Source organism: Polypterus senegalus, chromosome 3 (assembly GCF_016835505.1).
Source record: "Polypterus senegalus isolate Bchr_013 chromosome 3, ASM1683550v1, whole genome shotgun sequence".
NCBI classification, from domain to species: Eukaryota; Metazoa; Chordata; class Cladistia; order Polypteriformes; family Polypteridae; genus Polypterus; species Polypterus senegalus.
In genome coordinates, this window is record NC_053156.1 from 32,034,867 (window position 1) to 32,057,732 (window position 22,866).

At 38.9% G+C, this 22,866-nt stretch overlaps 1 protein-coding gene across 1 annotated transcript in view; it reads left to right on the forward strand.

The window, feature by feature from the left end:
* Nucleotides 1–22,700, forward strand: part of LOC120524992 (CD209 antigen-like protein C) — a 60,513-nt gene extending 37,813 nt beyond the window's left edge. Inside the window, exons 5-6 of the mRNA XM_039746910.1 lie at nucleotides 4,931–5,037; nucleotides 21,465–22,700. Of these exons, the coding sequence (XP_039602844.1) occupies nucleotides 4,931–5,037; nucleotides 21,465–21,630 (273 nt within the window). The 3' untranslated portion in view covers nucleotides 21,631–22,700. The remainder of the gene's footprint in view (nucleotides 1–4,930; nucleotides 5,038–21,464) is intronic.
* The last annotated feature ends 166 nt before the right edge of the window (nucleotides 22,701–22,866 follow it).

Sequence of the window (22,866 nt, forward strand, 5' to 3'; positions counted from 1 at the left end):
AGACCATACAATGCACTAATGAGACCACATCTAGAGTACTGTGCACAGTTCTGGTCACCACTAGAAAGCCATAACAACACTTGAAGCTGTTCAGAGGAGAGCAGCCAAGTGCATCCCAGGTCTTAAGGACATGTCCTACTGTGACAGACTCAGAGATATCGAACCTGTGTAGTCACAAGCTTGGACCTAATCGAGGTATTTAAAATCTTCAGTCATGGATAAAGCAGATCCAGCAACAATCTTTCAACTTAAGTGTGAATCACGTACTCGAGGACATCAGTGGAAATTAAAGGGAAGTGCTTTTAATATTGAAGCCAGGAGACACTTTTTTACAAAAAGAGCTGTGGGACTCTAGAGCAAACTACCAAGACATGGAGTTGAAGCAGAAATCTTGACAACCTTTAAGAAGAATCTTGATGAACTGAATGGTTTTCTCTTATCTGTTAAATTTCTTATATTCTTATGTAAAAAGATAACTGACAGCACCACCGTATTTCTCATTGAGAAAATCCTTCAGCAGCATTAACAAAAGTGGATAGAAAATTTTATTAAAGAGAAACATTTTTTTTAATGGCTTTTAGGAGCAAAAATGCATGTGACTGTGATGTCTGTAAGCTGTTTTTGAAAAACCGTGTTTTTTGTTTGTACACTTACTGTGCAATTGTTTCTGGCCTTTGAATAATATGTTAATTCAAGTTATTTTACACTAATAGACATTTGTGGTCCCCGGCCGTGGCAGGAGCCCACCCGGGATGCCCAGGAGGACCAGAGGAGGGCTTGTGCCTCCTCCAGACTGCGAGGGGGCGTCCGTCCTGGTTATGTTGGGGGCCTCGGGTACAGGGCTCGGAAGCCCAGCCCTGTAGGGACCCGTGGCCACCGCCAGGCGGCGCCCCGATGCCAGAATATCCCATGTGGTCAGGCGGCGCCCAGGTGCCTGAGGAACCCTGGAGCCCAGCACTTCCGCCACACCAGGGAGTGCTGGGGGGAAGACGACAGGGGACACCCGGACGGCTTCCGGGTGCGCAGCCGGCACTTCCAGCACACTGGGATGTGGCTAAGACTGAGTACCGGGAAGCAGCTGGAGCCCATCCGGGTTCCTACTTAAGGGGCCGCCTTCCTCCAGTCATTGGCGGAAGTCGGGTGGCAGAGAGAAGGAGCTGGAGAGAGGACTGGAGGCGGCCAGGAAAGAAAGGCACAGGAACTGTGAGCTTGGACTTTGGAGAATCGGTGCAGAAGGCACTGGGGTTTTGTGCACGTGTGTAAATAATTATTGTAAATAAATAGTGTGTGGTGATGAACAATATGATGTCCGTCTGTGTGTGTCCGGGCCAGCGTTCACACATTCAATAACCTGGACACTCATATTCATGCCTAACAAAAATAATAGACAGCACACAAGATGACAAGAAATTGTCAAATATTACTATAAGACATCAGTCTGTAAATGACAAAAAAAAAGTTATTTTTACACAAGTTCATTTAGAGCGTTTTTTTTTCAAACTCTGTAAAGATTGTTCCTGTAGTCCGGTTCCTTGAGATAGAAGGGAACAGCCATTCAAAGTGCTTTTATTGCTGTACCAAGAGAACCTAGAACAGTTTGCCTGAGATAAGAATGCAATCCGACACAGGATTAATCTAACAACAGAAAATACTGTGCATTATGGGAAACATTTCTACCAGTTATTAAGTAATATAAAAATAAATAAAAAAGTACAAGTTTGCCTTTCCAGTACCTTTCAATCATATCAGTTCTAACACCCGATTCAGCCTCAGAGCTTCTTTTTCTTTTCTCAATAAGACTGCAGTTGATTCACTTGAGTTAGTGTGAAATGAATGCCCTTTATGACTGACAATCCCGAGTCTTACACCACTAGAGTGATGCACATAGGTGGGGCGTCCTCTTAATGTGATCGTACTTCTGTCATGATGTAGACATTGACACTGCAAACCACCATAGCTGGATTCTCCATTCTTTATATGGTTCTTTGAAGTGGCTTGCTATCCTTAAAAGGACTGCTGGCCTTTTTCCACTGTAGTTGGAAAAGCACCTGCAACTGTGTAGAGTTTCCGTTTTTATAGGCACTCCTACTACTGATGATGTAACGCCAGCTCATTGTTTTGGTGACTCATCCATAAAGATCTTAAAACTATAAAGTCCATGACACACCTATAGTGCGTTTATTGTTATGTCTTGTGAAAGTTTGCTGTGTGAAATGCAACCAAACTAAGTACCACATCTTTAAATGGTTAAAAAAGACCATAGAAATGAGAATGCCTTTATTCATGATTCACTGATATTTTCTGTAGTTAACATACCAATAACTCCTCATTCATTACTTGTTTGTAATGGAAAAAATATGGAACCAGGCCCTCAACTTGCACATAGAATTACTTCTTATTCTATCTAGCTCAAGATCGTAGAGGGAAGACTGAAATATATGGATCCTTCTATGTATTCACCATAACTTTTTTTTGTCATTCATTGCGCGCTGCATATGTTTGTGTGGTCAATTCTATAGGCTCCAAACTATGACTTTACAAGTCTTACTGTGGTCTGCAAATATAAATGTTCAGTCCAGGATACATCAGAACATTTTCAGAAAAAGTTTGCAAATGCCATTAACAACCTTGCAAATTAAGTAAAAAGTAGTGAATGGACAATAATTCTGACTAGAACACACCATTCAGGTCTCGTCAATCTCTATTCACTTAATTCTTAAAAAATACATCAAGTTTAGAACATTAGAACGCTTTAGACGAGAACAGGCCATTCAGCCCAACAAAGCTTGCCAGTACTATCCACTTATTTCTTTCAAGAAAACATCAAGTTTGACTGAAGGTGAACAAACTACTGCAGTCTACTACATTACTTGGGAACTTGTTCCATGACTCTTTAAAAAAGAGCTGTAATATAAGTGCAAAATATAACTTTAACCAGCTTTCATCAGTGCCAGCGTTTTATTTAAAAATACATTTTTAAAACAGCTGGCACTCAACAGAATAATGAAACAACAGACGTTATAATTATACTGATTTTGATCACATCACCTCTCAACCTCTGTTTACTGAAGGTGAACATATTCAACTCCTGGAATATCTCTGCACACCCAACAGTCATGGAATCAGTCTAAAAGTTTATTTCTGAACTTTCGTTACTGCTGATATATATTTTTGTATATGTAGAAAAAAAAAAACAGCACACGCTATCCACAATGAGGCCTCATAAGGGCATTTGTAGCTTGAGATGATCCTCCTTTACCATGTGACACCTATTTCCGTCTGTGCACTGTCTCTGGAAGTCCCTTTCACAAGCTGCCCTTTCAAGTTTTAAAACCCTTTAACTGTATAATCATATCAGATATATGCATTTCCTTTGCTAAACTTTATATTTACTTAACTAACAAATTGTATCTGCTAAATATCTGCCCAATTCTGAATTTTCTCCAAGTCCAATTATAATGATTTAACCAAATGAGCACCCTAATTTGCCCATTTGAGTGTTATTAGCAGACTTAACCTAGCTTGTTAGTTACATTATATGGGAATCATTTACATAAATTAAAATAGCAGCAGTAGAACATATGTGTTGATGAATGTTGATGAACAGTGAAATATTAATGTGCTTTTACTCAGTATATATCAAACAATCCAGACAAGTCTAGCATCAGATTTTGGAAAGACATTGATATAAAAAGGAAAAATTATTCAATGTTCGGAAAAAGATGAGGAAAGACTGCTTGGGTCGGTGGTGCTGTGACTCATTGAGCCTATCACAGGCAAAGGAGGGAAATGCCACCATTGACAATATTTTCATACACTTTCCATGGCATATGAACTACTTGCCAAAATGACAAGCCTGCTCAGTGATCAAGGTGTCGGCTAAAAGGTGGAAGATACAACACAAGATAACAAATGAGAAGTGAATGAAGGTAATCCGTTATGTATAGGAAACTGCTCACAAAAGACTACAGGAATTTGTGCTGACTGCTAATGCTGACTGGTTTGTGATTAGCTAGCTTGCAGCTTGTCATGTACATACTGTACATAACTGTGAAATATTAGATTATGGCTGTACATTTTAAACTAATTAAACAGAGAAATGTTAGTCTAATGTATTACTTATATCCCCAGTTGAAGGGAAGATGCAGTTTGGCTTTTAATGTTTAAATACTGAATCTGCTTTATCCTCCGAAGTACCATGATTCTGCAAACTTAGTGTTAACATATATCAAGATATTAACAGTACAGCTCACCAATCTCCACACTGAACCTTGAGCTGCTGCTTTTTTATACTTGATCGCTTGCCTCTTATGTTGGGACCATCTAAATCTTTTTTGCAAATGCAAATGTAATTATGTCATTGGCACTCTTCTAAAAAGTGTTTTAGTTGCTTCTGTATTGAATTCTAACATACAATAGAAATATGTCACCTCTGAGTCCATATCGACTGTTTATTAATGCACCTGTACTTTACATGAATAATTCATGAATAATCCACTGCATCCACTTAACAGTGTCATCTCCAGGCAAAGGAGTAGCTTCAGTGACAGACTTTTGTCACTGTCCTGCTCCACTGACAGACTGAAGAGATCGTTCCTCCCCCACACTATGCGACTCTTCAATTCCACTCGGGGGAGTAAATGCGAACATTAATTTTATTTTAATTTTTTTTTTCATTTTTATTACTATTTAATTTAATATTGTTTCTTTGTATCAGTATACTGCTGCTGGATTATGTGAATTTCCTTAGTAAAAATCTTAGTATGTGTGTATTAAGTTGGCTGTTATCCCATATAAGTTGGTTCCTGATATATGCTTGATGTTGCCTGGAAAGAATTTGGCTCTAGTGATTTTGTAATGAAAAAAGTGGGTTCAGAAAATAGATTTGTAGTCCCTTTGGTATATTTATTTCATTCTTTTTTATGTTTAGATATTTTTGAAAGAACATGTCAGCAAGTCAGATGTTTGGATTGGTCTCTCTGATTTAAAAGAAGAAGGAAGGTGGATTTGGGTAGACAACACAACACCCATGAAAAGGTGATATATTTTCTTTTATATTGTTCTCATTAATTTCTTAGCCATATGTTGAATAGTCTTCTTCTTCTGTTCATTCTGGCAGTTGCTTACCACTGTGATAACACTTCATGTACTGTGCTGTTCTCAGTCTTATTTCTAATGTTTTTTTTATCCCCAAAAGAAATCATTTATTCCCTTGTTGATGACTTTGATCTGCTAAACATCAGGATCATAGAAACAAAATAAAGCAAAATAAATCTCTGAATAGTTAAGTGAAGGTTGCTCTAAGTACAATGATCATAAAAATCATGTAAGAGGTACAATGGAGGTGCACATTCAGACTGTTTTGTACCTTCTTAACTTTATTCAAGGTAACAGAGTGCAGAGCCTATTGGAGCATTAGACAAAAGACAGAAAACAGCCCTAGTGATGTTGCCTGTCCATCACAAGGCCAATACATGGGCAATTTAAAGTTGCTAATTACTCTGTATAAATAGTAAGATACAACATGATTAAATGTCACAGGTGATTTGTTGGTGGCAAAAAACAAGAAAAGAATGTAGGGACTTATCTGCCACACTACCTCCAATAAAATAAGAATCAGTTTACAAGAAGTCCAGCACTCCAAAATCTGGAAAAAATTAAAACATATATTTATATATATATATATATACTAGCAAAATACCCGCGCTTTACAGCGGAGAAGTAGTGTGTTAAAGAAGTTATGAAAAAGAAAAGGAAACATTTTAAAAATAACGTAACATGATTGTCAATGTAATTGTTTTGTCACTGCTATGAGTGTTGCTGTCATATATATATATAAACACACATATAAACATATATACATATCCATATAAACATATCTACATATACACATATCTATATACTGTATATATACACATCTACATATATATACATATATACACAAACATGCATACATACATACAGACACACACACACACATATATATATATATATATATATATATATATATAATATATATACATATACATATATAAACATATATACTGCTCAAAAGAATTAAAGGAACACTTTTTAATCAGAGTATAGCATAAAGTCAATGAAACTTATGGGATATTAATCTGGTCAGTTAAGTAGCAGAGGGGTTGTTAATCAGTTTCAGCTGCTGTGGTGTTAATGAAATTAACAACAGATGCACTAGAGGGGCAACAATGAGATGACCCCAAAACAGGAATGGTTTAACAGGTGGAGGCCACTGACATTTTCCCTCCTCATCTTTTCTGACTGTTTCTTCACTAGTTTTGCATTTGGCTACAGTCAGTGTCACTACTGGTAGCATGAGGCGATACCTGGACCCTACAGAGGTTGCACAGGTAGTCCAACTTCTCCAGGATGGCAAATCAATATGTGTCATTGCCAGAAGGTTTGCTGTGTCTCCCTGCACAGTCTCAAGGGCATGGAGGAGATTCTAGGAGACAAGCAGTTACTCTAGGAGAGCTGGAGAGGGCCATAGAAGGTCCATAACCCATCAGCAGGACCAGTATCTGCTCCTTTGGGCAAGGAGGAACAGGATGAGCACTGCCAGAGCCCTACAAAATGACCTCCAGCAGGCCACTGGTGTAAATGTCTCTGACCAAACAACCAGAAAGACTTCATGAGGGTGACCCAAGGGCCCCATGTCCTCTAATGGGTCCTGAGCTCACTGCCCAGCAGCATGCAGCTCGATTGGCATTCGCCATAGAATACCAGAATTGGCAGATGCACCACTGGTGCCCTGTGCTTTTTACAGATGAGAGCAGGTTCACCCTGAGCACGTGACAGAAGTGAAAGGGTCTGGAGAAGCCATGGAGAACATTATGCTGCCTGTAACATCATTCAGCATGAGCAGTTTGGTGGTTGGTTAATGATTATCTGGGGAGGCATATCCATGGAGGGTCACACAGACCGCTACAGGCTTGACAAAGGCACCTTGGCTGCCATTAGGTATCAGGATGAAATCCTTGGACCCATTGTCAGACCCTATGCTGGTACAGTGGCTCCTGGTGCACGACAATTCTTGGCCTCATGTGGTGAGAGTATGCAGGCAGTTCCTGGAGGATGAAGGAATTGATACCATTGACTGGCCACCACACTTTCCTGACCTAAATCCAATAGAACACCTCTGGGACATTATGTTTTGGTCCATCCAATGCCACCAGGTGGCACCTCAGACTGTCCAGGAGCTCAGTGATGCCCTGGTCCAGATCTGGGAGGAGATCCCCCACAACACCATCTGTCATCTCATTAGAAGCATGCACCGATGTTGTCAGGCATGTATACAAGAACACAGGGGCCATAGAAAGTGCTGCGTATAATTTTGAGTTGCTGCAATTAAATTTTGGCAAAATGGACTAGCCTGCCACATAATTTTTTCACTCTGATTTTTGGGGCGTCTTTGAATTCAGGGCTCTGTAGGTTGATCATTTTCATTTCCATCAAACGATGTGGCATCCTTTCGTTCCTAACACATTACCCAGTCTATATCAGTATAGATATACAGGAGGATTTCTTTTTCCCATTGAGATCTGATGTGTTTTCAAAGTGTTCCTTTAATTTTTTTGAGCAGTTTATATACAGATCTACATATATATATACACACATATATATATATATACATATCCACATATATATATATATATATATATATATATATATATATATATATATACAGTACAGGCCAAAAGTTTGGACACACCTCCTCATTCAATGTGTTTTCTTTATTTTCATGACCATTTACATTGGTAGATTCTCACTGAAGGCATCAAAACTATGAATGAACACATGTGGAGTTATGTAAAAGGTGAAATAACTGAAAACATGTTTTATATTCTAGTTTCTTTAAAATAGCTACCCTTTGCTCTGATTACTGCTTTGCACACTCTTGGCATTCTCTTGATGAGCTTCAACAGGTAGTCACCTGAAATGGTTTTCACTTCACAGGTGTGCCTTATCAGGGTTATTTAGTGGAATTTCTTGCTTTATCAATGGGGTTGGGACCAGCAGTTGTGTTGTGCAGAAGTCAGGTTAGTTGGACGATCATTTATTTTTCAACAGGACAATGACCCCAAACACACCTCCAGGCTGTGTAAGGGCTATTTGACCAAGAAGGAGAGTGATGGAGTGCTGTAAATGGTCATGAAAATAAAGAAAACACATTGAATGAGGAGGTGTGTCCAAACTTTTGGCCTGTACTGTATATATACACACACATACATATATACATATCTACATATATATTTACTGTATATAGCAAAATCCCCACGCTTCGCAGCGACCTTTGTATACCACGTTGTCAGTTCAGCACTCCGGTTGTAATATGACCAAGCTGCGCACTGAGCTTACTTTTGAGAATGCAACGTATAGTTTTGTCCAGGAGAAAAACAATGTTGCCTCAAATCAATGGCAACCTTTTGTAGTGTCTGTCTCTGATACTTAGTAATTGTCATCGCGAAGCAGAGCCTTACTGGAAATTGGAGGCATTTGAATTGAAATGGGAGATCAGAGGGTATAACGGTGATGCAAGGAATACATTCAGAGTGTGGCGCTCTGCTGTTTTTTTGTGTAGCTGCCTTCACACTGCATCCCCACTGCTTTATAAACGAATGCCATATGAGGCCATCGTTTCTCCTTGCTTCGCGGTTCTGTACTGTTTTATTGTTCGTTTAATATGATTGCTATAGTTATTTGTGTAGCTATTTGAGACTAACTGTACTGTTTAGGTACCCATCTTCTTTATTTAATCCGCGGCTTGCACGCTATTTTTTGTTCAGTTATTACGATTATAGTTATTTATTGATTCCCCTCTTTAGCTGACTGCCTGCTCATATAAGGCGCTCCGCTGGTTTTTTGTGAAGCAGCCTTTACACGGCTTCTCCGCTGTTTTATAAACGAACATATAAGGCCATCCTTTTTCCTTGCTTCGCCAAGAAAGCTGCCTTTTTATTTAATCCACGGGTTCTCCACTGTTTTATTGTTCGTTTATTATGATTGTTATAGTTCTCTTTATATAGCACGTTGTCAGTTCAGCAGTCCGGTTGTAATATGACGAAGCTGCGCAAGCTCACTCTTGAGAATGCAACGTATAGTTGTCCAGGAGAAAAGCAATCTTGCCTGAAATCAATGGCAAACTTTTTGTAGCGTCTGTCCCTGAGACTTCTTACTTGTCATCGCGAAGCAGAGCCTTACTGGAAATTGGAGGCATCTGAATTGAAATGGGAGATCAGAGGGTATAACGGGCATGCGAGGCATAAATTGAGTGTGGAGAAACTCTAGAGACAGCGTGTGTATTAACTTGTGGATTTTTCTGTGAGTATTTGGTGGCAGCGTGATGAAGTTGCTTCCGCAAGACCGCGTTATTCTTTTCCTACCTTGTCAATTGTGTAATGTGTTTTTTGAACAGGTTTGATGCATGGAAGTGATCACTCGTACTGCGTTTAGTTAGTTCATGTGAGCTGCTCTCTTGTGTGATGTTGCGATGTCCACGGCTTCATTTAATGTTAGCTAAGACCCTGCACTTAAAAGTTTCTCACTACAGCAATTTTAACTCCGTTAAAAGTGATCCAAAGTCTTATTTATACCTCGTGTCTTCTCAATAAACTTGTATCTCGCTAATAAAGTATTCGACGAAGGCATGACAAACAGCAGCGGGAACGTGCCCATAAAATTAATTTAAACTTACGGTTTACACCGTGCTTTGTTTCCGCAGTAGCTGCACTTATGAATAAGCTTGTATGCGTTTTTGTTCAGCGCTCTTTGAGAGCTCTTCCTTCTTTTCTACGTAGTGCGTTCACAGTCAGTTCACGTGATTACGTGGGAGGCGTGATGATGTGACACGCAGCTCCGCCCCCCACGACCATCGAGCTAAAGTCCATTACAGTATGTGGAGAAAAATAGGTTCCAGTTATGACCATTACGCGTATAATTTCAAAATGAAACCTACCCAAATTTTGTAAGGAAGCTGTAAGGAATGAGACTGCCAAATTTCAGCCTTCTACCTACACAGGAAGTTGGAGAATTAGTGATGAGTCAGTCAGTCACTGAGGGCTTTGCCTTTTATTAGCATAGATATACATACACACACACAAATAATTACAAAAAGCATTGTAATATTCGCAAAGAAACACAAAACAGAAGCAAAAAATGGAAACATTCATTCTAGTCTGCTAATTTATTAATTGTACATATTTGCATCAAAAAGAACGTACAATAGAAAAACTGGTTTGATAACACCATAGTGGTGCTTTGATTTAGAGCAGCCCAGCATAGAAGAAAACACAAACGAGTGCAGAACAGGGAGGAGCTGGATGTCTGGGGTGGAGTTAGATGTTTGGGGCCATGCTGGATATTTGTATTGGGTGGATGCTTGTTTACAATATTATACAGAATCTATGCTCAGCTTTTTTCCATACTTTTACTATATTATACCTCACCTACAAAACTACCATATCACTGTCTAACTACCATCCATCCATTATCCAACCCGCTGAATCCGAACACAGGGTCACGGGGGTCTGCTGGAGCCAATCCCAGGGCAGGGACCAATCCTGGGCAGGGTGCCAACCCACCACAGGACACACCCACACACCAAGCACACACTAGGGCCAATTTAGAATCGCCAATCCACCTAACCTGCATGTCTTTGGACTGTGGGAGGAAACCGGAGCACCCGGAGGAAACCCACGCAGACACGGGAGAACATGCAAACTCCACGCAGGGAGGACCCAGGAAGCGAACCCGGGTCTCCTAACTGCGAGGCAGCAGCGCCACCATGCTGCCCATCTGTCTAACTACCACAACACCTAAAACATAAACCGAAAAAAGTTTGTATTGAGACAGAAAATGATGCAGTTATCAAGAAATCTTCAAAACACTACTGCAATTACATCTAATTACAAAGCTGCTGTAATTTTGCTATAGAAAACATTCCACTACTGTTGTTTAATCTGATAAATCTTATTTGTGTGATCTGTCTGTGTAATGTGTGTCAACATAATGCATAATTTCTTTAAAGAATTAACTAATAGTGTTAAATTCAGGAAAGCAGCCATGAATAATTAAGTGTACAGTATGCTACTGCTTGTACTATTTACCATTATACTAACAAAGATTATGTCATCTTAATGATGTGTATGCTGTTTAAATGAATTTAAAAATAATTCACCTTGACAAGTGATTGTGTGCATTCCATATGCTTCCCCTTAAAGAACTGCAAACATATAATGTGCCTGATGTTGGCAATGTTCAGTATAGTAAGTTATTTCAAGTCAAATTTAAGTATACATACAGTAGGTCTTGACCAATGTCTCTTACTTTATAAAAAAATAATTTGTTCTCCCTTCTCACTGTTACAGAGTTCAGTGTGTACACTTTTGGTGTATCAAAAAATGTATTTTCTTCTATCTCACAGACTTGTAACTCCGTTAAGATTGTACACTTTACTAATTTCTGACTATTTACTGTGTCTCTTTCTACAGTGCTGATGTAGATGTGAGACTTTCTTCCTGAAAGATTTAACTGCTTTTGCAGACTTTCAGTGCCAAATGTAGCTGAGCTGTCAGACACCTTTAGATCATATGTTTCTACACATTTTTCATTCGTTTCAGACTTAACTTGAACTGGAGCCACAGCTAAGACACACTCTTTACCGGCCCCGGTATCAGAACAAGTCTCTATTGGTTCTACAGAAATATGGGCAAAAGAAATGTTTTTCTCTTCCGACATAACGTGTTCCTCTTTAGGAGGTGCGGCTGTATCGCCGGTCCCTCTTTCCTTATTCATATGCAGAATTACTGGATGTAACTGAGAGCATATTTGGCATTTAATCTTTTCTTCACAGACTTTACTAAAATGTCCTTGTTTAAGGCACTTAAAGCATAAGTCTTTAGATTTCAAAAAGTCAATTTTACCTTCATAAGTTAATTTCTGAATTGCGTTGCAGTCATTAAGATCATGCTTTTTGTCACAGAAAAAACAGTGCTTACTGTGTACACGCTCAGTTGTCTCCTTTTTAATTTCTTTTTCAACAGTAGTGGCAAAATTTGAGACGAAGTTGTCCTTTCTCGTTCTGCCTTTCACAGGATATTTTTCGTAATCAGCCTTTTCTTTCTCTCTTTTGAAGGTATAGTTTGTATAGCAAGCACCATACATTGGATGCAGGGAGGCTATGATTCGATCTTCCAAGAAACTATATAAGTCAGCTAGACCTGGTTTTCTTCTTTCTTTACTTTCCATCTCTGTTGCTTTATTTTGCCAGAGCTCTCGTAGTTCTTGGGGGAGCTTCGATGACATAATGCGGATATTTAAATTGTTTTCGAATTCGTGTCCGTCTTTTAAGCCCGACATAACACTTTTACAATTACCAATGAAGAGGGTGTATGTCTTTAAACTTTCAATATCTCCTGATTTCAAGTGTGGCCACTTCCTTACTTTCATCATGTAAGCATCTCCTATATGAGCGTGGTTTCCGTAAAATTTTTCTAATTCTGGTATTTCTATATCCTTCTTCTGGCGGTAAGTATAAGTTGTTTAGAGCTATATTTTTAGGTTCGCCCTTGGTGAATTGTATCAAATACCCTAGTTTGCTATCAGGATCACTCACTTCTTGGTCTATGATTCGATCAAATGCTCTTATAAAGTTTATATAAGTCAATGGATCGCCTTCAAACACTGGGATCTTTTTATGGGGTACATTAGGAGCTTGTGTCTTATTCTGTTGTTCTTTCTGTTGATCGTAGCGTTTTTCATAAAGCGATTGTTGAAGAGGTGCTTCGTTTTGTTGCTGATAAGGCGGTTGCTGTGGATTATTTTTACTTTCATTCGTATTTGTAAAGTTGTAACTGTTCGCATCTTGCGACTTTTCAAATTTCACATCTGGTTTCTGGCTTAGTCTATTAGGACTGCGTTTGCGCCCTTTAAGTGCTTTTAATTTCGCTTCTGATTCTGCAATAGCTGCCTCTAAAGCCAATTGATCTCTTTTAGCTTTTAGCTGAGCTTCTTCAGCTTTTCTCTGCATTTCCTCAGCCTTTCTCTTTATTTTTAACTGCATTTCTTCCAAATCTAGAGCCTGTTGCTTTCTTTGGTTTTCCGCTTTAGCCAACAGCACAGCGTGTGCTGCCTCTTGAGATCTGATGGCGCTCATAGAAGTCCCGGCTGAACTTGTACTACGTTTAGATTTTGCGGAGATTTGGGAGGCTTTGGCTGAATTCGCCGCAGAACTTATATGACTTTTACTTTGAATGGAAACCTGTGAGACACTATCTTCTGGCGAGACGTCAGGAAAGTCATTCGTCGTTCTGTAATCCTTGAATTGGCTAGCCGAAAAGTCAGGCTGCTGGTTGAGGCTTATATTTTGACGTACTTCAAAGACCCATTCCATCGTATTTTCCGAAAATGTGCGAATAGTTTCTATTTTAGCATCAAAGTCCTTTTGTAGCATTTTCCGTATATCTTCGTTACTCTGGAGGGATAAGAGTTTGTCGTTTAACCTTTTATATTCCATTCTCATGTTAAAGAACGAGTTTTCGAAGATCGATTTTATAGATTCGTAATTAAGTTCATTTCTTTTTAATTCATTTACAGTCTTCATTGTAATAGATAATTGTTTGTATTTGTAGTCCATTTCAGACTGAAGTTTAGATATTAATGAATTGGACGGCTTTATGTCATCATCAAGATGATCTTCCATTGAAACATCCTGATCGTTGTGACTTCCACTCACACCACTGTTACTTTCAATGGGGGTTCGAAATGTTCTCTGGCTCCCGGACTCAGATGCCATGGCGTTGAAAATGCAGGCTTGCTTTCTTTTATGATCCAAGGCAGTTTTAAACTTTCAGTCCTAGGCAGGTTCAGATCTTAAGCAGGTTTCAAAACTTCAGGCTGGTTTTTTAACTTTAGTGTTGCCGCTTTACGTAAGGTGAAGTCAGGCACGGGTAAGACGCGTGTCAAAGAAATCTCTCAGTCCAAAAGTTCGTTTTAAAAATATTTAGTGAAAGTTAAAGGCAAATAATCCATACAAGAATAAAAAGAAAAATAGTTACACACAAAGAATAAAGGCAAAAAAAGGGAAAAATGTATCTTCTATAAACTTAGTTTTTCTTATGAAGCTTTGGTTACTTCTGTACTTAAAGGTTATTTATTTCTTCTTCTGTATGCTTTAAACATACGGTCCAAAACTTAGATCTTTTAATTTACGAGTTACATCACACTCAAAAGACCTTTAGGCCGTTGGCACTTAGATATGCGCCAAGCTCACCGTGCATAAGCACGAACGCGAGCATAAAACGAATTCTTTCAAGGACACGGTTAAAAAACCGTATGCCTCTATACCTTACACAAGGTAAGACTAAACACTTACTAAAGAACATTGTTTACTCAAAAACTGTTAAGAGATGACAGGAAAATACCAACTCAATTCTATTCACGGGGGTTTTAGGAACCTCCCATATTTTATGCATTATCATCTAGTAAATATTCATACATTTTATTGAACTTGGAAAATGGCTCTTACAGTGTCTGAAAATAAAGAAAGATGAAGGTCTTGGAAATGTTGATCTGCTCAAGTCTTCAAAACATTTGACCAGCGCTCTTAGAAAAGAGAAAATCAACAATTCCAGAAATGTATGCTATTGCCCAATGAGAGCAGCAACAAGCCTCGGAATTAAAGAACAAGTTTAATGAACAACAAGAATCAGCCCCTAATTAAGCAACTGGTTGGAGTGAAATTGGTTGGAGTTTAACTTAGTTGGTCATCTGTTGGCTTGCTCAGTTCACATTTAATTTCTGTTCAAGTGCCATTTAAGGCAAGAAATGAAGCAATTCAGAGGAACGATGAAGAAATTCAGGGGAACAAATCTTAAAAAACAAGTCCATTAAAATAAAAGGAGTTAATTAGCAGCAAAAACTGTTCACCAATTAAGAAAATGGTTAGAATGAAAACCTGCAGCCACTGTGGCCCGGGACTGGAGTTTGAGACCACTGGTTTAGAGTGTGCTGAATGTTCAACTTTTCTGTTTCGCAGAGATATATCAGTCATTGAATAGAGGCGTTTGAATAGTTTTTCTGATTACTGAGGTAATGGTCAGAAAGAATTATGCTGATAGATTTTGGAGACATGCAGTTTTGCCGGTACATGGCCATACACAGAGAGACTAGGGTCATGCATTGAAATGGGTCAATATTGTCAAGTTTGATGACCTCGTCTCTAAATCTGATGCAGGCAGTCGTAAGAATTTCTGCATCATTTTTTCAATAAATAGCCATCTCCTCTTTAAAGTTAAAAATACTGTGTTTGATATTCTCATAAAAGGCAAAAAAAAATCATCTTTTTCTTTCATCATCATGCTCTGCATGCTATAGCATTGAGGCTCAAGATAGGATCCAATATAATCCTAGTTTTCAGCCGTAATGAAAAAATGGAGAAAATACTCCTTTTCAGCTTCAAGCCCCATGGCTTTAGGCATGGCACTCAACCTTACTGGCAAAACGTTGAGCGACTCGATAAAATGTAATTGATAACCCGAAATCAGTTAAGCAACACAACTTATTTCCTTGAGTAGTAACCTGAGGGTTCATTCCATTTTTTATCAAATGCTTCATTAAAAGGTACCCATTGTAACGTTTCGAATTGTGCACTATGAAGTTATAGCCTTGTTACTTAGGCCAGTGGTATCTGGTGAAGAACTGGTGTACACAGTCTTCTCCGCGGAGAACCAGGATTTCCCATGCAAGGACATACAGTTTACATAATTTGTAGTGTGTACTCCTGTTTCTTGCCGACTTTCAAAATCACAAAACATATATTTATCACACAAGTGCTCCGGCTTCAAGGTTTCTATAATGCATTGATGCTTTTCTACCTCATTTTCAATTTGAATTACAAACATGACATTCCTTAGGGCGACAGTTACGTGGTTTCGAGGCAGCAAATAAGTTTTGTAACACAGGGGACACATTTTTTCAGTGTCGCAAGCTGCTTCCATAACATTGGTCTTTTTTATTAAATATAGAAATGGTGTGTTGTAAACAGAACCTGCCCGATTTTCCTCATCTTGCACCCTCGTCCATGCTGGAAAAAATATTGCTCAATTTCAAGGACTTAGACACCATCTCTTCAATATATAAAATGATTTTACAGTCCCTCCCTTTCAAAGATCCAAGAGGACAATAGGAAAATGATCTCTCACTCAACATATCAGAAAAGGAGCGGAAAGTAGCAATGCAGAGAATTCACTCGAGCTCCATATGTGCAAAGCATACAATTATTCAACTCAAAATTATATATCGAGCACTTCTGTCTCGTCTAAAAATCTCCAAAATGTTTCCAGGGCATGATCCAACCTGCGAACGCTGCAATCAAGTCCCAGCCTAACTGGGTCACATGTTCTGGGCCTGCACCAAATGAACATTATTCTGGACCAAAATTTTTAATTACCTTTCAGACAGCCTTGGTGTCACAATCCCTCCTAACCCATTAACAGCTGTGTTTATGGTTCTTCCAGATGGGCGTAAACTGGAGAAGGACAAACAAACTGTAATTGCATTCACTACACTTTTGGCACGCAGACTTATTTTGCTAAAATGGAAGAATCCTAACTCTCCTCTTTTAAGTCAGTGGGATACCGATGTGTTATACTATTTGAAATTGGAAAAAATCAAATACTCAGAGGAGCTATGCAGATTTTTTTCAAAACATGGCAGGTTATAATCAGTAATATTTTAGAATAAGCTCTTAAAGCACAGAGGAAGCAATTATCTCTGCATTTCTTATTCTTCGTCATTCATCTCTATGGGCTTATCAAACTCATCAATTTAGGTATGCTTACAAGTCTTAAGTTTTACCCCGTTGGCCATGCTCTTTCTCTCAGGGGTGGGGATCGACTTGTTCTCAATCCTATTTTTTGTAAAAATTGATTGATTTGTATGGAATGATTCCAATAAAATGAATAAAAAAAAAAGAAATGGTGTAATGTATAAAACAAAATTGGGACATACAGTAACGGTTGCAATCAACACACTTGATAATCTCTTCCCAGGATCTGTCTGCAGTCGGGAGAAAACCAGACATTGCAGTGTCCTTCACAGCGATGGCTAAGGGTGAGTGGTAGCCTGCATAACAGTAGTCACACAAGTATTTTACACCCAGCAAACCCCTTAGATTCAAAATTCTGTAATAATGGCTACCATCCAAAAATATAAGAAAATGTTTTAGGATTTCCACCGCAGGAGCTTTCAAAATTAAAAAAAATTCTCAATTCTTGGACATCTGTACCAGACAACCATTTTAATGTCTAGTAAGTTTTAAAATTTATGAACATCTGCAAAGGGCATTTTTTCATGCTTAGATAGTCGAGCCCTGCTCTGGAGGTTGTATGCTTCATGCTTGTACAACTGTGGATTTTGTCTGTGCTGGGGGTCCATTAAGGCGAGCAGACAAAAGGCAAAACAGATTCCCTTAATTATATAAAATAATTAAATGCCTCATTTTCTTTCATAACTATTTTGAGTAGAGTGGTGACCTTGCGAATGTTGTTAACACACACACACACACACACAGCCATTGGGGGTAGAACTGTAAGTGAGGAAACCAGAGTCGGAACCAGAAATGACATCATCGGGCCCAGACTGGAAGTGGCGTCATGTGGGCCAGGCGGAATTTCCCATAATTGGTCTGCAGATAAATGAGAGAAAGGGTTAGTGCATGTCGCCTCCCCCTGGTCTGGCGTGACCGAACAATCTGTATTACCAGAACAGAGATGCATCCATGAATACACTCGTGTGACTCTGAAGAAGATTCTTTATCTGTTGAAGAAACTCTCCTGCACGAAGGTTAGCTCCAGTCATCTGTATTAAAACACTAGCAGGTAAGGAATCAGCTCGTAGTTCTAACTAATTAATAATTCAATCATTTGGATTCAGAGTACCGGAAAAAATATCCGGAATTCCTTGTAATGTCTCATGAAAACTACTAAACACCTTCTCGTTAAATTCTATTTCATAGGCATCAGCGAAATTTAATGGGTGTCTTATTTCTTATTATTATTAAACACCAGTCTATTGATTTGTTGAAAAATGTTTTGTTATCACCTGAAGGCAATCGAGAGGCCAGCCACAGAAGGACCTACTGAAACAGAGGAGTCTGCCACAACTGACATGACTGAAGCAGAAACAGAGGAGCCAGCAGAAACAGGCACGACAAAGGAGACAACCATAACTGGCATTACTGAAGCTGAGGAGGCAGAGAGGAGAGCTGAAGCAGAAACAGAAGCTGAGGAGGCAGAAATAGGAGTAGAATTTCTGTGACCAGATGAACTGGAGTCATGGTGTATCAAACGAGACCATGATCTCATACTCTGAATCATATGTTAAACGTTTGAGTATTTGAAAAAGTATAAAGGAAAATTTTATTCATAATAGAACTAACTCGCTTTTTGTACAATCAACAGGCCAAAAACTGCAACCCTCTGAAATAAGAAAAATACTTCATTTATAAAGTCAGACCAATATAATTGGAAACAGTCCTTATTTTGAAAAATAGAAAACTTACCTCCAGGCGAAAGTGGTCTTGGAGACGGCTCACAGTGTGACAAATTGTTGGAACTGTCTAATTGGAAATTAGATTTGAAGAGACAATCATTTCAACAGTTTAAGGAGGCATGACCATAAAAACTTATATTTTGATCATTTGCGCTTACAAACACCCGCAGAAGTATTTTTCCTTTGTTTTCAAAAGAACTCCAACGCAAGTTGTCAAAGGAACATTTATAAAAAGGTTTGGGGCAGCCACCCATATACTTGAAATAAGGCTGAAAAATCAGTAAACTGGTTGCACAGTTGTGTACAGATTCGAGTCCAAAACAGAACTGACTTAGATGAGATAAAATGGTTTTATGGGAAGGTAGAAGAAGTGAGGTCATCGGGGCCGGAACCAGAAGTGAAGCAACCGGAGTCGGAAAAGAAAATTACATCATCAGGCCCGGACTGGAAGTGGCATCATGTGGTCCAGGAGGAAATTCCCATAATTGGTCTGTAGAGGAATGAGAGAAAGGGTTAGTGCATGTTGCCTCCCCTTGGTCTGGCATGGAATTAGTCTCATTTGAGCCCTTAGCTTCCTTCCATGCGCCATGTGCCACGTGTGTGATGCTAAAAAGGCTCGCTTTCCTATGAAGCTAAACCAGAGCTTTTTATGCAGTCTGTCTTTCTCAGCCCGCCATAGAAGGGTGGAGCCACATGCCCTATATGTTTGAAAGAAGTAATAATAATAATAATACTGTTTATTTATATAGCACCTTAAGTAGTAAGGTAGTAAGTTGCTGATGTTCCGCCTCCATGGGACGGAGGTACTCTGTGATGGAGAAATCTGCTCATTCAAACATTATTAGCTCTACGTATCAGATCGGGGCACACTGTGTGAAAGCATACATCATTTGTTAGACTGAATTGCTTTGTACAGCATTAGCTTTCGAATTTTTAAAATAAACAATCATTTACGCTTTAAGGCTTTTGTCAAGAGGGTAGTAATCAACTGTAAATGGTGACCAAACCCCACCATTATGTATTAGTTTGACTCTGTTTGCTAGAAGGAAAGTTAGCTTCATTGATTTGACTGAGATTTCCAGCACTGGTGTGAGTAGCAAAAATGGACCCTGACTTGTCAGAATATGATTTTGATGGAAGTAGTCAAAAAAGGCTGTGAGGTACCAGCATCTGCTGAGTGGCTCCCAGTTGATCGATCCCCAGCTGACACATCTGGGAGGATTGCCATTTATGATGGCAAAAGGTACAAACAGACTGAGCACCACCCCTGAGGGTCATGTGATGGCAGCCTGCTATACACTGATTTGTGCACTTTTCAGAAAAATAAATATTTCTCAGAATAATAAGATGCAAAAACTTAGTTGCTGATTAAGACACCGAGTTCCTGTGGCTTGAAACAGATGTATGCTTATTTAAACTGTTGCCAGCTTAAAAAATATAATAGAAAACTTGATTCTTGGCAGGGTGTTTTTATCTGTTAAAGTAAAGGGTGCCTATTTGATAGAGATAATTACAGTATTTTAATCTCGTTACCAAAAAAAAAGGAGGTATGCATATTTTATTTGAAATTGTAATGTTTTCTTAGTGTTATTAGTTTTAAATTTTAAAAAGATACACACAAGCAAGATAAGTGTGTATTTTAATGAGGATCCTATTATTATTTTGATATTTTCTTAATATTATTAGTTTTGAATCTAGTGTTTTTAAAATGAATTTCACATGTCACTCGTCGCATACGCTTCATAATTTATAATTTGGGGCGGGGCTTAAGGTCATCAATCATTCATATCTCCCTTTTTGACAGTTCTAGTGTGATAGTACTACTGACGTGCATTAGTCAGTGAGGTGACCAAGAACCCAGTGGTCACTCTAACAGAATTTCAGAAGTCCTCTGCTGAGATGAGAGAGTCAGTTGGAAGGATGACCATCTTTGCAGCACTCCATCAGCCAGATAGGAGCCACTCTTGAGTTAAAGAAATATGACAGCCCCCTTGGCTTTTGCCAAATGGCATTTAAAGGTCTCAGGGAGCATACAGAAAAATATTCTTTGGTCTGATGATACAAAAACTGAAGTCTTTGATCAGAACTCCAAGCACTATATCTGGTGAAGATCAGGCACTTCCCATCACTTGCTAAATACCAACCCTATGGTGATGGTGGTGGCAGCATCATGCTGGGGTGGCTTCTCAACAGCAGGGACGGGAAAATTGGTCTGAATTGTGTGAACGATGACTACAACCAAATACAGAGATGCCCTTGATGAAAACCTGCACCATAGTGCAGGCCATATCCGACTGAGACAACAGTTCACCTTTCAGAATGCCAATGACTCCGGAGTGGCATCGGGATAAGTCCCTGACTTTTCTTGAGTGGTCCACCTAAATCTCAGACTTAAACCCTATAGAACATCTATAGAAAGACCTGATGATGGCAGTTTACAAATGCTTCATATCCAATCTAAAAGAGCTTGAGAGGATATTTTAGAAAGAATGGAATAAACTGCCCAATTTCAGGTGTGCTTGTAAAGCTTGTAGACTCACCCAAGAAGATTCAAAGCTGAAATTGCTGCCAAAGGAGCTTCAGCAAAGTACTCAGTTTAGGGGCTGAATACTTATAAGAAGGAGAGATTTCAGTTTTTGATTTTGAATAAATCTGCAAACCTTTCTGAAAACATGTTTTCACTTTATCATTATGGGCTATTGAGGGTAGATTGATAGGCAAAAATGGCAAATGTATCCATTTAAAATAAAATCTACAACACAATAAAGTGTGCAGAAAGTAAAAGGGGTCTGAATCAACTGTTATCTATTTATGTTACTAAGACAAGATAGATAATTGGGTCTAATTATCAATATCTGTAATTTTAATATCAGAATATGTATATTTTTATTCAGCTACTGGGGAGAAGGACAGCCTGATGACTGGAAAGACGATACTCCAAATGGAGAGGACTGTGCTCATATAAGACACTGGGCAGACTCCATCTATAACTGGAATGATGTACCTTGTGATAACAGCATAGGAAGAGTTTGTGAAAAAGAACAAAACAACATCTTTTAAAGCTGATACTTAAAATTACTTTTACTTTAATTTTCATATCTCTTAAATGACGTTAAAATGTTTTGTAATGTGTGTATTGTCACCACTGTAGTGCTGATCCTGGACATTGATTGTTATCTTCCTTGTCAGTGAACTTAAAAGCACAAGTTTGTGTTGTTGGGTGATGGAGCCTATCCTGGCAGCTTGGAGAGCAGGACATGTGATGGCCTTGGCCAGTGCCCACTAATGTACACACACATCCACACTTGTTCATATTAGGACCAATTTGGAATTGCTAGTCAACCTTAAATGTCTATCTTTTTCGGGAAATGGGAGGAAAACCAACACAGACACATACAGGAAGAATAGGCAAAGTCTACATAGGACAGGATTCAGACACAGGACATAGGATCCATGAAGATGGACCAAGCTGCTCCGATAAGAAAGTTCTGCCCTACAATTACTTTTATCTTTTTTACTGTGCTAACATAGAATTTAGAATGTAACCTTTTCACATTTAAATTAATATAAAAACCAAACAGCCAGATTCATAATTGCTGCATAACTCAGAGCTAAAGCTGTATTACCAATGCGAGTTCCATATGGCAAGACCTCAGAATATGTAGCGGTGAAAAGAGTGTTGCCTGGTCCACAGTTTTCTCATCCAGTTGGACTATTTTTAATCATTATCCACGGGAAAAGAATTGGCTTTCACGGGATTGCAGTTTTCTGGGTTACTTTAAAAAAAAAAAAAAACAAAGTGGGATTTTGGGCTATTTTTCAACCCACCCCTCCACCACATATTAACAATGTTTTTCATTTATCTGTCACCTGTTCCACATTGTTCCACAACCGCTACACACCATTCCACATCCTGCTTCGCCTCCACTGGCTCCCTGTGCCTTACAGGATTGAATTTAAAATTCTATTAATTACCTACAAACCTCTAAATGGCCTTGCATCAGACTACATCAGTGACCTTCTCCATCGCTATGTCCCTGTTTACCCACTATGTTCCTCTGATTCTGGCCATCTTGTTTTGCCCCACATTAACCTACACTCCATGGGTGACAGCAGGGCCTTCAGCTGTATAGCACCCAGACTTTGGAATGACATCCCGAAATTAATTAGATCAGCTGACTCCATTCATTCTTTTAGAAAACAACTGAAAGCTCATCTGATGAGGAAGGTCTTTAACTTAACCTGACATTCTGTCTCCTTCTGTCAGTTTACCTCTCTGTCCAGATGCACAGAATA